The sequence below is a fragment of the Ixodes scapularis genome, unplaced genomic scaffold, assembly GCF_016920785.2.
Source record: "Ixodes scapularis isolate PalLabHiFi unplaced genomic scaffold, ASM1692078v2 PGA_scaffold6__148_contigs__length_123643588, whole genome shotgun sequence".
NCBI lineage: Eukaryota > Metazoa > Arthropoda > Arachnida > Ixodida > Ixodidae > Ixodes > Ixodes scapularis.
Window position 1 is genome coordinate 47,990,408 of NW_024609881.1, and position 13,572 is coordinate 48,003,979.

Sequence of the window (13,572 nt, forward strand, 5' to 3'; positions counted from 1 at the left end):
GCACCCGTGCTTTTGAGCGCGCCGCGCGCCTGGTCGGTTCGAGAGTCAATGGTTCCAGTACCCTCTCCCTCTTCGAAGTGGCCGAGCAGGGAGGGAATATGGTTTCGTTGTGTCGACCTCGGGGGCGGAAGATTACGCACGATGGGGACAAAGGCGAGTTTGGGGAAGCAGTATCTAGGTCACAGCGCCTCAAGGGTTGAACAGGATGTAGCTGACGTTTTGGGTGTGGAACGGGTGGGAGAGGCCTTGCGCGCGCGTTGTTTTCTCGGCACTTAGCCTCGTGTCGAGGTGGCAGCACATATTCGCCAAGAGGTCCAAAAGTCGCGTGAGGAGCTGGATCAACATGCCGTGCAGAAAAGACGGCGCTACGAAGATGAACGCGCAACTCTGACTCCCGTAGGGAACCTATAAAAGAACTCTAACTGCCTTGTCTTGAAGCGCCACCTTAGTTCCATCATCCCCACTGAAAATCGCATTGCATAACCATACGTGCGAGCGAAGCCGGTAACAAGCGCGAGCATGTTGCTCTGCAATCGAACGTTTCACCGACAGATCGTTTTATAGATACCCGATGATTCATCGCCAGAATGCTTCATCGACAGCACAAACTACCTTTTTTCTGTAAGGAGCTGCCTCACACTGTTGCCACGAAGCGGATAGTACGTGTAGGATACACCCGCGACGAAATGTCCCTACAACGCTAAATCCGCGTAACGACTGCCGATGGAGCGGTAGTGTCGACGAGCGAGTGTCCATAAAACATCTGTCCACAAAAAGTGTTTTTTGGCGAAACGATAGAGACCCGTTGCTCTCAATGACGCCAGCTCTACACGCAAGAATAATGTCTCGAAGCTGCGATGTCGTGCTCGTTTGTACACTCAGAGAACCGGGCATCGCCACCGCGCACGCATGCCACAAATACAAAAGCGAAGAAACTCTGACATAAACAGGAGAAAAAGGAAAGCACGTCCCCAGCTAGCAGGCCCCATGCCTCGCAAAACGCAGCATCCAACGAGTGCATGTAAACGGCAGACCTACCTTTATCGGGCGGGCACATCTTGGTTTGTGACTGCAGTGCAGCTACGTGCCAAGCATCGCTTCGTGAACACGATCCGCTTTGTCCAACCACCTTCTAAAAAAAACACGCAATTCAAAATAGCGCGAATGAACAAAGGCGATGTCACCCGCCAGCCGAAGCAAAAGTATGGCCGCCGAAGCACGCCGAGATGGAATGCAGGAGGTGAGGAGGTCAAGTCTCCTAGCAACACGAAGGCCAGATAACGCGCGAAACGCGATCGCTATCGTGATAGGTTGTCAGTCGGATGACGTGTAACCAGTGACTGCTAATCAAGACGCGCGCTCTACTCTATTACCGCGCGCATTTTGTTTGTTTTCTTGCGCTCTCCTGATAGCACTCCCTCTCCCCTTTTTGAAAAAGGAAAGGGGAGGGGAGGGGTGTAATGGTGCACCTGGCAACACCCTCGCCTCGCCCGCCGATTCCTTTGGGAGAGGAGGATTCGCGTGATGGGAGTGCGATTACGCTCGCCGGGTGTCTCCAGTCGAAGGGGGGTGTAAGGGTGCGCGATACACCCACATACACCCTTTTTTTCTGAGAGTGCAGTGGATAAAAAGTATATAGCTTTAGGTCTCAATCTTGGGTAATGCTGCAACAGATGTTGGCATCTGCTCCAGACCAGTACTTTGCCTCCTACAGAACCTGCTGCTAACGGTCAAATGCCGCTTCTATCACTTCTACAAGTACAGCTGACATTGTTAAATCGTGGCTGCGAGACTCCCCCATAAGGGTGACGCCCCATCTGCCTTCTGAGGTTGCCTCCCAACGTTTGAAGCACCATTTGGTGGCTGTGCTTTGGAAGGTGTGGATTCTTTTGAGAAAAATTGAAACAGCATTTCCACCACCTTGGCGCTTGAAATGACAGGACGCTAAAGCCCCTTGATGAGTTCGCTTCACAATTAGCGTCAAACGCGTCGACTCCCCGTTCTGCCGTTGGTAGCGAATAGCAACGCGGCACTGCAATGAGCGGCCCTTGGATGCGAACGGAGGCGGAGCACTCGCTCGTGGTGCGTGTCTGTATGTTCCTGCAACAATGGTTGGCGGTGCTTGTATGCCCTAAAGTCTCTTGATAAAAATCACGCTTGGCGTTTTCTACAGGTACCTCGAACCATTGATCTGGAAACGCGCAAGACACGTGTCGCGAGCGAATGCTTCACCGCCATTTACTTCCATGAACAGTTCAGCTCAGTACCTCGCCGCCATTTGCTCCCAGGAGCTGCAAGAGGCACGGACCTGCTTGATGCTACTTGTAAGACGAACTCGGACACCTCAAGGGGCTTAAGTGTTGAGGGAGATTCACTAGAGTGACGAATAGAAAAAAACCGATACCGACAAAAGCCTCAAACTCGTGCGGCGTTCACGCGAAAGTACCTTTGGTCGAACGAACTGGAGCCTCCCGAGTAAGCACGTGGAAGGCTACCAAAATACCTTCGCACACATGCTGCACGTACTTGAGGCTTGTCGGTGTCGGTTGTTTTTGTCTGTCGCTTTAAATAGGACTTGGGTAAAAGTATGGGAAGTTCTACAGCTGAGTTGATGAAGTAACGTTGAATATTTATGAATCTTTCGCTGTGTGTCTTCAGAGGAGCATCTTACATTATACGCCAGTCCCCAGAGTACCGGGCGTCCCACGAAGACGGCTTTGGCTCCAAGGGCGAGGGCCTTGATGGCGTCGGTCCCGTGACGAATGCCTCCGTCCAGGTAAACTTCAACCTGGCCTTCAACTGCTCTGATGATCTCCGGCAGGGGCTCAATCTGCACACCCACGGACCCGAGTTATCAGACCTCGGAAGAGTTTTGAAATCCTTAAAAAAGAAGGTTGCTAGACGCCTAGACTATATGGCGGCTTCAAATGACATATTTCCGGCTCAAAAATCTTGCCGGATGCCAAGTTTATAAATTTTTGTCCCAAGCTTTTTTATGTGCGGAGGCAGCCTTTTCCAACTCGGTCGCGCCATTTTGCGTCGTTCTTCACAGTACCAGTTTTGGTAGTTGAGCACACAAAAGTGCATTCACTGCTACACTGTTTTTGAAGCATTCAATTCTTTTAACAGCCCCCCCCCCCCCCATCCCAACCCACACACTCCCCTGAATCACAAAGTTTTTTGTTGTTGTTTTTTTCGTTCGTCCGTGCATTTCTCGCTAAATTTAGCGAAGAAATTCTCGTCACGTGACATGAACGCCAATTCAATTTCCTGACTCCGCCTGGCGGTGAAATTGATGTCACGTGACTTGGCGTCACCTGACCGATACATTAATTTAGTTTCCCCACTAAATTTAGCGGAGGAAATTATTGTCACGTGACCTCTAGTACACCAATTCAGTTCCTTTGATAAACTTAGCGTGAAAATTGACGCCACGTGACCAGACGTCACATAACATATACACGAATCCAGTTTCTCCGCTAAATTCGGCGGGAAGTTGATATCACGTGACCAATGCGCCTTCAAATTTTAGTGAGAAAATTTACGGCACATGGAGTGATGTCACGGACATGTGCACAAAGTCCATTTCTACGATAAATTAATACTATAAATTGATGTCACGTGACGTGTGCACCAAATCAGTTTCCTTTCTGCTAAATTGATCAAATACAGGTTTTTCACTCAACGAACCTAGTGTTCAGTGTCTTCTAAACAGACCTAAGGGACTTCCAGTTAAATGCTGATTTTCATGCATGATTTCAATCTGAAGATATAAGTCACTGCCGAATTTGTACACAAACCGGTCTTTGTTCGAATTTCAGACAAGCGAGCGATCGGGAAGGTGACACATGATATTGTGTTTGTTACTTCACGATATTATATCACACTGCAACCTGGCATTGTGATTTCCTGTTAAATTTAGCTGGAAATCAGTATGTGAAGAACGACTTACATTAGAAGACGGCCACTGTAAGTAGAGAAGTAATGCTCGTAACCTATAACTCTCCACTCAAGCATGCTCCGTTGGACGGAATTTTAGCTTATATGTTAGGAAACCGATGCATGTTGTTCCTTCATACAGTCAACGATTACTTTGACTGACGCGGAAGAGTAGATGACTAAGAAATTGCTTTGTGCCACGACGCTTTCAGAAAGGCTTTGGAGGAACATACCGTGGATGTCACAGTGTCCAGTTGCCGACCGCCATGATTGGACACAAAGATGGCGGCGACACCGTTGCTGACAGCCTCCTTGGCATCTTCGGCTGTTTCAGATTGCGTAAATATTGAGCATAGATCAGAATGCTTACATTGACCTTCTGCACACTGCGAAATATTGTCCTCGAAACCGACTTCGTTTTTGTTTTATTGCCTACTATAGCTAACTGATGCTCTATTCGTTTTCCCGACAACATAATCATAATATTGATATCCCGTTACTAAATATCTGCATTTGTTTTCTTATTTTTGATCATGGCTCGATTAATGTTGAAACGAAGCATCGGCACGTTTGAAAATTGTGTTCCAACGCGTCAAGAATTATCATAATCTGTTTTTTAGGCGTCTGTTAGTAATTTGGCTTTTAGCCATTCATTTGAATAATTCATCTTTTCTTGAAGATTCCACAGACCCTCGTGTGCATATTTAACGGCCTTTATAATGTACAGTACATTATCTTGAAGAACGTCTCAAAGACGTACCGAAGTTACTAGTTCTACGGTGACTGCTTTATAATGCGCATTACTCATGCATGGTCATAAAAAAAATAAGTTAATTGTTGGAAACAGGACCTACACTATCACATATTTTCAGGCACTGGCTGCTATGTCACTCCAATGTGAAAGCAGATGGGGGGAGCTTGAGTTATCCCGTCTCCAGCGCGAGCTTCCAACTTCGACAATGCTTCGCCATTTCGTGCACCTCGAGCGCGTGCGCGCAGCCCGAACACGGCGGAAGGCACGGAGCACCTGCTAGCAGCCAGTCATTCGGAAGACGCCTTCCTGTTCTCATTCTTTCAGCGATTATAGTAACCTTTTTTTCTCTACGGACTTCACTTCAATCGTAGGGAGAGAGAGAGAGAAAAAAAATGGAAGCCGTTTACAATTCCCTGTAACGCCGGTGAGAGCGCTGCTCTTGAGGAGGAAGAAAGAAGCGTACTGAGGGATAGGTGACTTTTTGAGGTCACGTGACCTAAGGGGGCTCGCGTGACGTCAGGGGGGTCACGTGACCTCGGGGGTCGCGTGACTTCAGGGGGGTCACGTGAACTCGGGGGTCACGTGTCCCCAAGGGGGTCACGTGATTTCAGGGGGGTCAACTGACCTCAGTGGGGTCACGTGGCCTCAGTGGGGTCACGTGGCCTGAGGGGGTCACGTGGCCTCAGGGGGTTTCATGATCTGAGGGGGTCAAGTGACCTGAGGGGGGACACGTGACCTGAGGGGGGTCACGTGACCTAAGGGGATCACGTGACCTGTGGGGGTCACGTGACCTCGCGGTTACGCCGACGCCGACGCCGACGCCGCTCAAGCCGGAAACGGGCCCCTAAGAGCTGCGCTCTAAAACAAGCAGGTATTTTGGAGGGCTCGTATCTCTGACGCTGGCCCTGACTTTCGACTTTATTCCCAAGATTGCCCACATTTCCAGCCTTGTTTTTTTTTTTTTCTTTGTGTGTGTTTGTGTGTGTGTGTGTGTGTTTTAAGGTATAAGCGGAGAAAATTAGAGCGAACAATTTTCCACTAATGATAGCGGAGTGCCAGGACCCTACACGAGATATACCCGGGGATCCGCCGGAACTATTGAACAAGTTTACTCTGACTTGACAAAACAACAAAAGATAAGAACATAGACGTTTCGCCACATCTAACGTGTGGCATCATTAGTATACACCAGTATACACAGTATTCGCCAATCTAAAATGTCCTCGCGGAGGTCCAGTTAGGCGGAAGGGAGTCCCTATTGGCATTGCACGCCTTTTAGCTGCGGCGGATAAACCGTGCCTCCACAAACTTTCTCGGACAAACGTATGCCCCGTCGTCCTGGTGTGGTCGACCAGCTTCCATTGGCTTTCGTAACAGATTAATTGTTATGCCAAGCCAGAGTAGATTTTTTCAGTGACTTTTACTGACTTTTGGAGTGTATTTGTATCAGTGTTGTACAAGTTTCTCAAAAAAAGGAAACCAAGATCGTTCCTTGTGATTTTTGGAACGCGTTCCCGTTACAATTTTCGTATATGGAAAAAGGAACTCGTTCCCGTTACAGTTAAAAAATGGCACGTGTCGTTTCATGTTACTTTTGTAGTTTGCTGATTACCGTATTTAGTTAGATGGAGAGAAGTTTTCTTTTTTTTTATCTATCCCATCAAATGGGAATATACAAATTTGAATGCCGTTATGGAGGGGCACCAGGAGAAGAAAACAAACTGAAGCAGGGTTTCATTTGTTTATATTCACCTTTAAAATTTCAGCTTTTAAACATATTCAGGTTTTTGATGGGAGATTGAGACGAGCCAAATCTACTATTACCCCACATTGAACGAGTGTTTTACAACAACTTCACACGTTTCGATTGGACGAAGTCCCGTATTCGAACTTAGCAATAGTTTCTTCTCGATGTCGCTGTTCGCAAGACGAGCGAGTGAAGACGAGGGTGGGGCTTTTGGAAGGTCAGTCTCAAAAACTACAGGTCCTTCTTTGTGAAGGTTGGATTAGTTGTTCAGTTTGAAGATGGGGGCCAAGGGTAGAAGAAATAAAGGTTAATTTTTGTTTATCATTTAAGTGACCAATGTTCGGAAATACAAGGGTGTATTCGATGTCTGGTTATTCTTTTATTGTAACTGAATGTTCCTTTGTGGAAGTTCAGTGTGTAGTCGGCCTTAGATTTCTGGGGGTATGAGGATACGTGGAAGCAAGGAAAGGAGCTGAGTTTGGAACGTCCTTCTTTCAGTGTCTTTTCCTTCGACTAAAAGTTTTACGTTTCAAATTGAAGTCTCTGGCTCTGAAAAACGAATCGATGTCCACTAGCTCTCTTCCACCCGACTGCTACCAAGCGAGGACCATATGAGGGTCGGCAGGGCACTCAATGTGAAAGTTCGGCAGGGCACTCAATGATTTCGGCCGCAGGCCGTCTCAATGTTCCGAAAATTACGCATAAGATGGTGCCACTTCTCTCGAGCCTAATTTCATTGCACTGACAATATGATATCTGCCATCGCAAAACAAAAAAAACATATTGCCTCACCGGTTAGAATTCCCTTGACGATCACAGGGAGCTTGGTGAAACTCTTGAGCCATTTGACATCGTCCCAGGTCAAGGAGGCATCGAAGAGGCTTGTGTTTTCGTAGGCATGCCCTGACAGGTCAAGGAGCCCAGCAACTCCCTCCACGATGGTTACACTGGAATCAATGCGAATCGGCTGGACTTTTTATGCGACTCCCGGATTCGTATTGGCAAAAGCTTGTGGGGAAGTCAGCAGGCCAATCTCGGCATGCTTGCCTCAACATAGAGAAACATGAAGAAAATACTAGAGCGCAGCCGTCAGTGTCAATTTCTTTTTAATCATGCGTTCCTGTCAGTACGCAATATGTGCTCTGATTACTTGCCTCATTTTAACTCGGGTCTTTCGCCGCTTACTAGTTTTATTTTGTAAGCATCAGAGAACAAAATTGCCAGGTAAGAAGTGAGCTCCGTTCTCAAATTTAAAATTGTTAAAAAAACTGGTAATTTATAATCCAGTTCCTTTTGTTGACAGCCATGGGGAACCATCGTTGCTATAACATTTAGGACTTATCGTAGAACGTCAGCTGCGGATTGCGGGCCCTGCTGGCGCAAGCTCAGTTCGCCCTCAAAGTGATGGCACGAGCTCCCCCAAGCAACGCAAAACTATTGCGTGCTCGTGTGTGTGCTCTACGGAATGTGCCTATTAACGTGACAAGTACGGGTAGTTGCACTACTGGGTCATTCTGCAAGATAGGTAATTAATAATTAACCCTGCCTTTCGCACAGCTGACTATTCATGGTACTGGCGGTCTTTCATGAATAACATCCCAGGGAACGAAATGAAACTTTCCGAGAGGCACATATTTACCTTTCTGTTTAATATGATACTGTGGCATTTGACCAGGCCACAATAACTGGTGCCCTGCCATTTTGCCTTCGGTACATTAGTTAACGAAGCGTGAAGCCAGCACGACAAGCACACCAGCCTCCCGCGTCGTCTGCTTCGCCGTGCGCCTAACCAGCATGGGCGCGCCTCGCCAGGGAGGGGAGTGGCGCTGCGTGTGCGGGGCGGAACTGCAGCCACAGAGCCCTTTATAGTTAACGTAGGAGCGGCCACCGCTAGGGTGTGTTAGCTAATGAAGTGTGACATAGTGTAGCCGTTGAAAAAGTACCTGTGCTCGTTTGAATAAGACTTCTTTTTGTAGTCCTTACATTGAAAGCTTTTTTTGACGAAAAAAAAACATTGCACCAAACTACCAGGTGTTTGGAGTTTGTCGGGAGGAATCATGAGCTCTTCTCGGGGGCTCGCGTAAGAGTTTCATTTAAACTGGCGACAGTATAATGATATGATATGCAACCTCATGTATGTGTATGTTCGGGGCACAATAAAACATGCATTCTTAGGTGAACATCGGTCCATTTCCAGCTAAATTATGAAACTGATCCTAGCTTTAAATGAGGCAATCCAGCGGAATTCAACTAAAACTAGGTTTATGATTCAGCTGGATAATATTTTATTTTCATATTGGAATAGAGGATAGGCGAAACTGCTTGGTGGTCTGGCAACACTGTGCACGCGGCCATCTTGGTAACGTCAAGTTTCTTAAGTTTCGGTTTCTCAGCATTTGCTGGGCATGGACGCTCTGCCACTGAGTGCGATTCAGAAACTTTATTGTTTCCTGATTTCCGATCACCCAACTTGGACAAAGGACTAGGCTGTGATCTCTGAGGACAGTTTTAACTTTTTTTTTCGATGTAAATACGCATGAAGTCATGCTGTTTAGCGGTAGGCTGCTCCACACGGATACATGCCACTCAAATTTAGTTTTCTTTTTTTAGTTGCTAGTGGCGAACGTTTTTTGTTTTGTTTTTGTGTCTGTAAAGTTCTGTGTTGTGTTAAAGGAAACGGTGCCCTGGGCAATATTTTTCAGGCGTTGGAAAGAGCTCAAATTGGTTTCAGATAGCGTTGACCTCAACCACAGTTTACGGATGATGCGCTTCAACGAAGATTCGTTCAACAACCCTGGTAGAATAACTGAATTCACGCTCGAAACTACCTTCCAAGCTTCTTTGCACTAAACAAAAATTTACCTCGGCTGCGCCAAAAAAAAAAAAAAAATAAATTGTGAAATGAAGTTGGCACCAACCGTGTTTCGCCATTTGACATCCGCAACGCAAGTTTTCGCCGCCGCCGACATCAAAGTTTTAGCCACTGCGATGAACCTAAGTCGAACGCCACGCTCGATCTAATCGAACGTGGCCGCCACGTTCGATCTCATCGAACGTTCGACAAAAAAGACAGCAAAATCATGTCTTTTTGAGTGTTGAGCAAACAGACACGTCGTCCGTGTCTGTTGTGTTTTTTTTATTTTACATGACCGCGCTTTAAATATTCAAGACTATTTTATGAACAAACTCCTCTGTTTAGTTTTAGGGGTGTTTTACAAACCTCGTTTCCCGACGCTAGATCAAGTGTATAGATACCGCTGCAAAGTAATTAGATTGTTTTCTGACTTTTCAAAGTAATTATAATTCTTTCAATAAGACATTAAAATGAGGCCTCTTTGGTGCTTTCAGCTTTTGTTGTTCACTTTTAACCATACGCATCCCCAATTGTGGTTGGTGATGTAGACTATTAAGTGTCATCTTTTTGCCTCGCTTAACAACCTTGGTCTCGCCCGCATACATTGAGCTGCTTGCGCATCAAGAAAAACGCAGACCGACACTACAACGTGCATAAAAGAAAAAAAAAAGTCAAGGAACATTATCGGTACAACTTCGTAAAAAGATTAGGGCCCAGTTCACTAGTTGCAAACGTCAGCATATTTCTTCGCGTTGTCACCGATTGTTTTTTCAATAGCTGGGTCTCAAGGAAAATATAAGAATGAGGAAAAATTGTGCGCCCTGTTTGCGTTCACGTCACGAACGAATCGAAGGTTTATCGCTGCATCCGCAGCGGAACGCAGTAACCCGTTGGCATCGCATTTCACGCACGAAGCGCGGTTGCTTGTTTACATTGGGTATTTGGCGGTCGGGTCACTGGTTGCGTTTTTTCGTCGCTACCAAGAGGGCGGACGTAGTGCTCGGCGCGCTACTAGAAAGCGCTCTACATTTCGGATATGGTATATTCATTGATTGATTCAATCATTGAAATGAGAAAGACGCAGAGAGGTGCCACCTACGCCAGATTGCCCAGCGGTGTGAGTTTGTTCCGGTCGAATATTCTGTTCCCAGTCAGAGGAGTGTCCACGGTGAGCACGACCGCCTGGTAGCCCGCCTTTTCAGCACGCTGCACCAGGTCCTTACTGGCGTCTCGATCCTTGAACATGTACAGCTGGAACCAGCGCAGTCCTTCTGGAGCCGCAGCCGCCACGTCCTCTATGCTGGTGGTGCTCATCGTGCTCAGGATCATCACCGTGGCAGCCTTGTGGGCCGCTGAAGACGAAAGACCATCGTCTACCCCGGGGACGTGCAAGACTGGTTCACGAATTGGGGTTTGACTGCGATCGACCGCAATACTACAATCGATTGTGACTGCTTTCGACTAAAGCCCGGCTGTACTGAAAGTAACGCCAACCATTGTACTCAGCCAATACCTCGTAGATAAGTAAGCTTGCGTCTCTAACGGAGGCCACCATACATTGAACACGACTGATCTGCGTTCGGCTATGACTCGGGTTCTCGTTGATTGGACACGACTCCCACTTCAGCGCTGACGAAGCACTCTTGTCTGACCTGTGTCTCGTGATAATGATAACTTAGCTTTTTAGACTTGTTATCAATAAACTGTTGCATCGTTTGCTGGGAAGGGAAGGGTCTCCCTGGTAGACAAGAGGAACACTGGCGCCATGCACCGGGTAGCCTTGGCGACAATGCGCATGTAGCCAATGAACGCTTCCGGTCTTGACTGTATTAGTCTCGCGGTAAGTGCAGGAACAAGTGTGCGCAGTGCTTGTGACAGATGGTCTCTTTTTAGACTAGCAAAATTATTTCCAGCAGGGATGGGCAGTATTTCAAATATAAGTATTTGAAATACGTATTTTAAATAATTTGTGTATTTTGCATTTGTATTTAATTAAAAAGTGGGTAATGTATTTGACGTGTGTATTTAAATACTAAAACGTGAGTATTTCAAATACAATTGTAATTAAATACATTTTTGTGGCCGAAAATACATCCCTTAAATTTATTGTCACTGTCCAGAGCAGGAAGAAACCTATGTTCTGCACTGAACGCAGTGTCTCTCAATCAAGCACGAGCGTTTAGTGACTTTGTGTTTACGATGCTAGTCTAGGGCAAGAACAGTGACGAAATCGACGTTCACAGGCAGACTGGCTAAATAACTGTCGGTGACAACTTGTGATGCTTTCCAGCCTGAATTCCATCCATGTTTTTCCCTGGAACATTCTAAATGTTCTGGTCGTCCAGATTTTCGTAACCGGTGCGAGTTGCAACAATAAAAAATTCTCTAGCTAGTGCGGCGCGTCTTGGTCGTCTCGGTTCTTTGTTGGTCTCTACCAAAATGCAATCGACAAAAAAAGCTGCTTGAAGCTCTGTACTTTTTTCACTTATTACGTCCAAGCTAATTACATTTGGTTTGTGATTATATTTCTACGACGTTACTAGAGCCTCGCTCACTAACTCCCGAGTGTGCGATGCAAAATTAAAATGAGATACTCAGAAACCCGTTGCACGTGCCCTGAAGTCGCTGACGCAAATTTTGAGGAATGCATTTGGAAAAGTATTTGGAGGAGACGAAATACATTTGGTTGTATTTGTATCTTGTAATTAAATGCTTTTTTGGAAATGTAATTAGATTTGTAATTAAATACATTTTGGACGAAGTATTTTGTATTTGTATTTCGATACATATTTGCATGTATTTTGCCCATCCCTGATTTCCAGCCAGGGGTGAAATGATGACGCGTAAGAAGCAAGGCAATGTACTCAGAACGGAAGTGAGCCACGTTCACCGTGTAGTCGACGCCAGTCTTGTCCTAAGCAGTCTTAAGTGGCCGCTGCTTGGTCGGTCGCAGTCAAACGCAAATGGGTGGGCCTGTCTTCACTATTAAATCCACAGTCTATACACGGGAAAGCAGAAGCGAGTGCAATTGCTCGTGGGTTTGCTTCGTTATTTGTTGGTGTCCAGCGCGTAAGGCCTCTGTCCAATGCCCCCTAGAAGGTCTGCGCGTGACGTCACGGTGAGTGGATCCCCGTCCCTAGTGGCAAAGACGCTGAAGCTCGGCAAGTGACTCCGCGGAGCGGTAGACGCGTTCTTCTTGGCGTCAACGCGTGCTAGCGTAGCGCTCGTTCTGAGAGCTGCAAGACTCACTGGCGGTGATGTTGAAGCACGGTAGGCGGCATTGCATAAATCCACTAGTGAGCCATGATGATGTTTGGGGGAAAGAGGAATCGGCCTTGTCTTTCAGGTGGTATTGGTCCGGCCCGCGCCAGCGTAAAGCTCAAGAAGATTTTGGATCATGGGGAGAGATTTAACGAGATAAGGAAGGCTTTTGAAAGAGAAAAATACCAATGTGGAAGTCATAGCCAAAGGCCAAGTATATAACTTGCGACCGAACCACGTGTGAGTGGAATAAGCTTCCTGAAAGTGTTGTAAATTTGAGATCATTAGATACTTTTAGTGGAGCACTACTTTCGCACTTTGTGGAGTAGTGGCTATGTCTGTTTGTTTGCACTGCTTCCACTTGTTTTTGAATATTGTTTTTGTACACCTCCTGCCTGGGCGTTCTACAGAATGCTGGCAGTATCACTAAATAAATAAATGAATATATATATATTATGCGTCCTTTGTGAGTTACTTCCTGAGGGAGGCTTAGATTTGGTGAACTCTGTTTTTCGTTTTGCGGTGTGCTTGAAATCGCGAAAATCGACCAAATTCAACCTTGCAAACTGTAGGTTAACTTTTTTCAGACAGTGTATGCAAATGATTCGATAGCGTTTGCCGCGGGGCGAATACATTCTGCGTTGGAAGAGTACAAGGGTAGCACCTATCGAGCACCAGGATGACATATCCGGAAACGGCTTTTTGGAGCCTCAAGGAACGGTTTGAGAAGCCGAGTCTTTTTAGGACTTTATCGACCTACCCCCGTCTTTAGGCACTTTTGGCTTGACCAACTTATACACCAACACACGGTTTACGAATTGCGCCCGCGTAGAAACCAGATTTTGCGTGATATGAGGCATCTGCGCATGCGCAGTGTCAACAGCAACGCCACCGCAGTGGTTTGACGTTAGGGCGGTTAAGTTGGCATATATCAAGGTTTTGTGTTTCGGGTAAATACCGATAACACCGAAAATTTACACCCCAAATATTTTATTTTAAAGCGGTAACAAAATAAAA

The 13,572-nt window shown here is 46.4% G+C and overlaps 1 protein-coding gene across 1 annotated transcript in view; it reads right to left on the minus strand.

Annotated features, from left to right (window-relative positions):
* Window positions 1-13,572, minus strand: part of LOC120838944 (hydroxyacid oxidase 1) — a 68,041-nt gene that overhangs the window by 43,277 nt on the left and 11,192 nt on the right. The window contains exons 3-6 of the mRNA XM_042294388.1: window positions 10,394-10,646; window positions 7,233-7,387; window positions 4,173-4,264; window positions 2,672-2,830 (exon numbers count right to left, since the gene is read on the minus strand). Coding sequence (XP_042150322.1) covers window positions 2,672-2,830; window positions 4,173-4,264; window positions 7,233-7,387; window positions 10,394-10,646 — 659 coding nt within the window. The remainder of the gene's footprint in view (window positions 1-2,671; window positions 2,831-4,172; window positions 4,265-7,232; window positions 7,388-10,393; window positions 10,647-13,572) is intronic.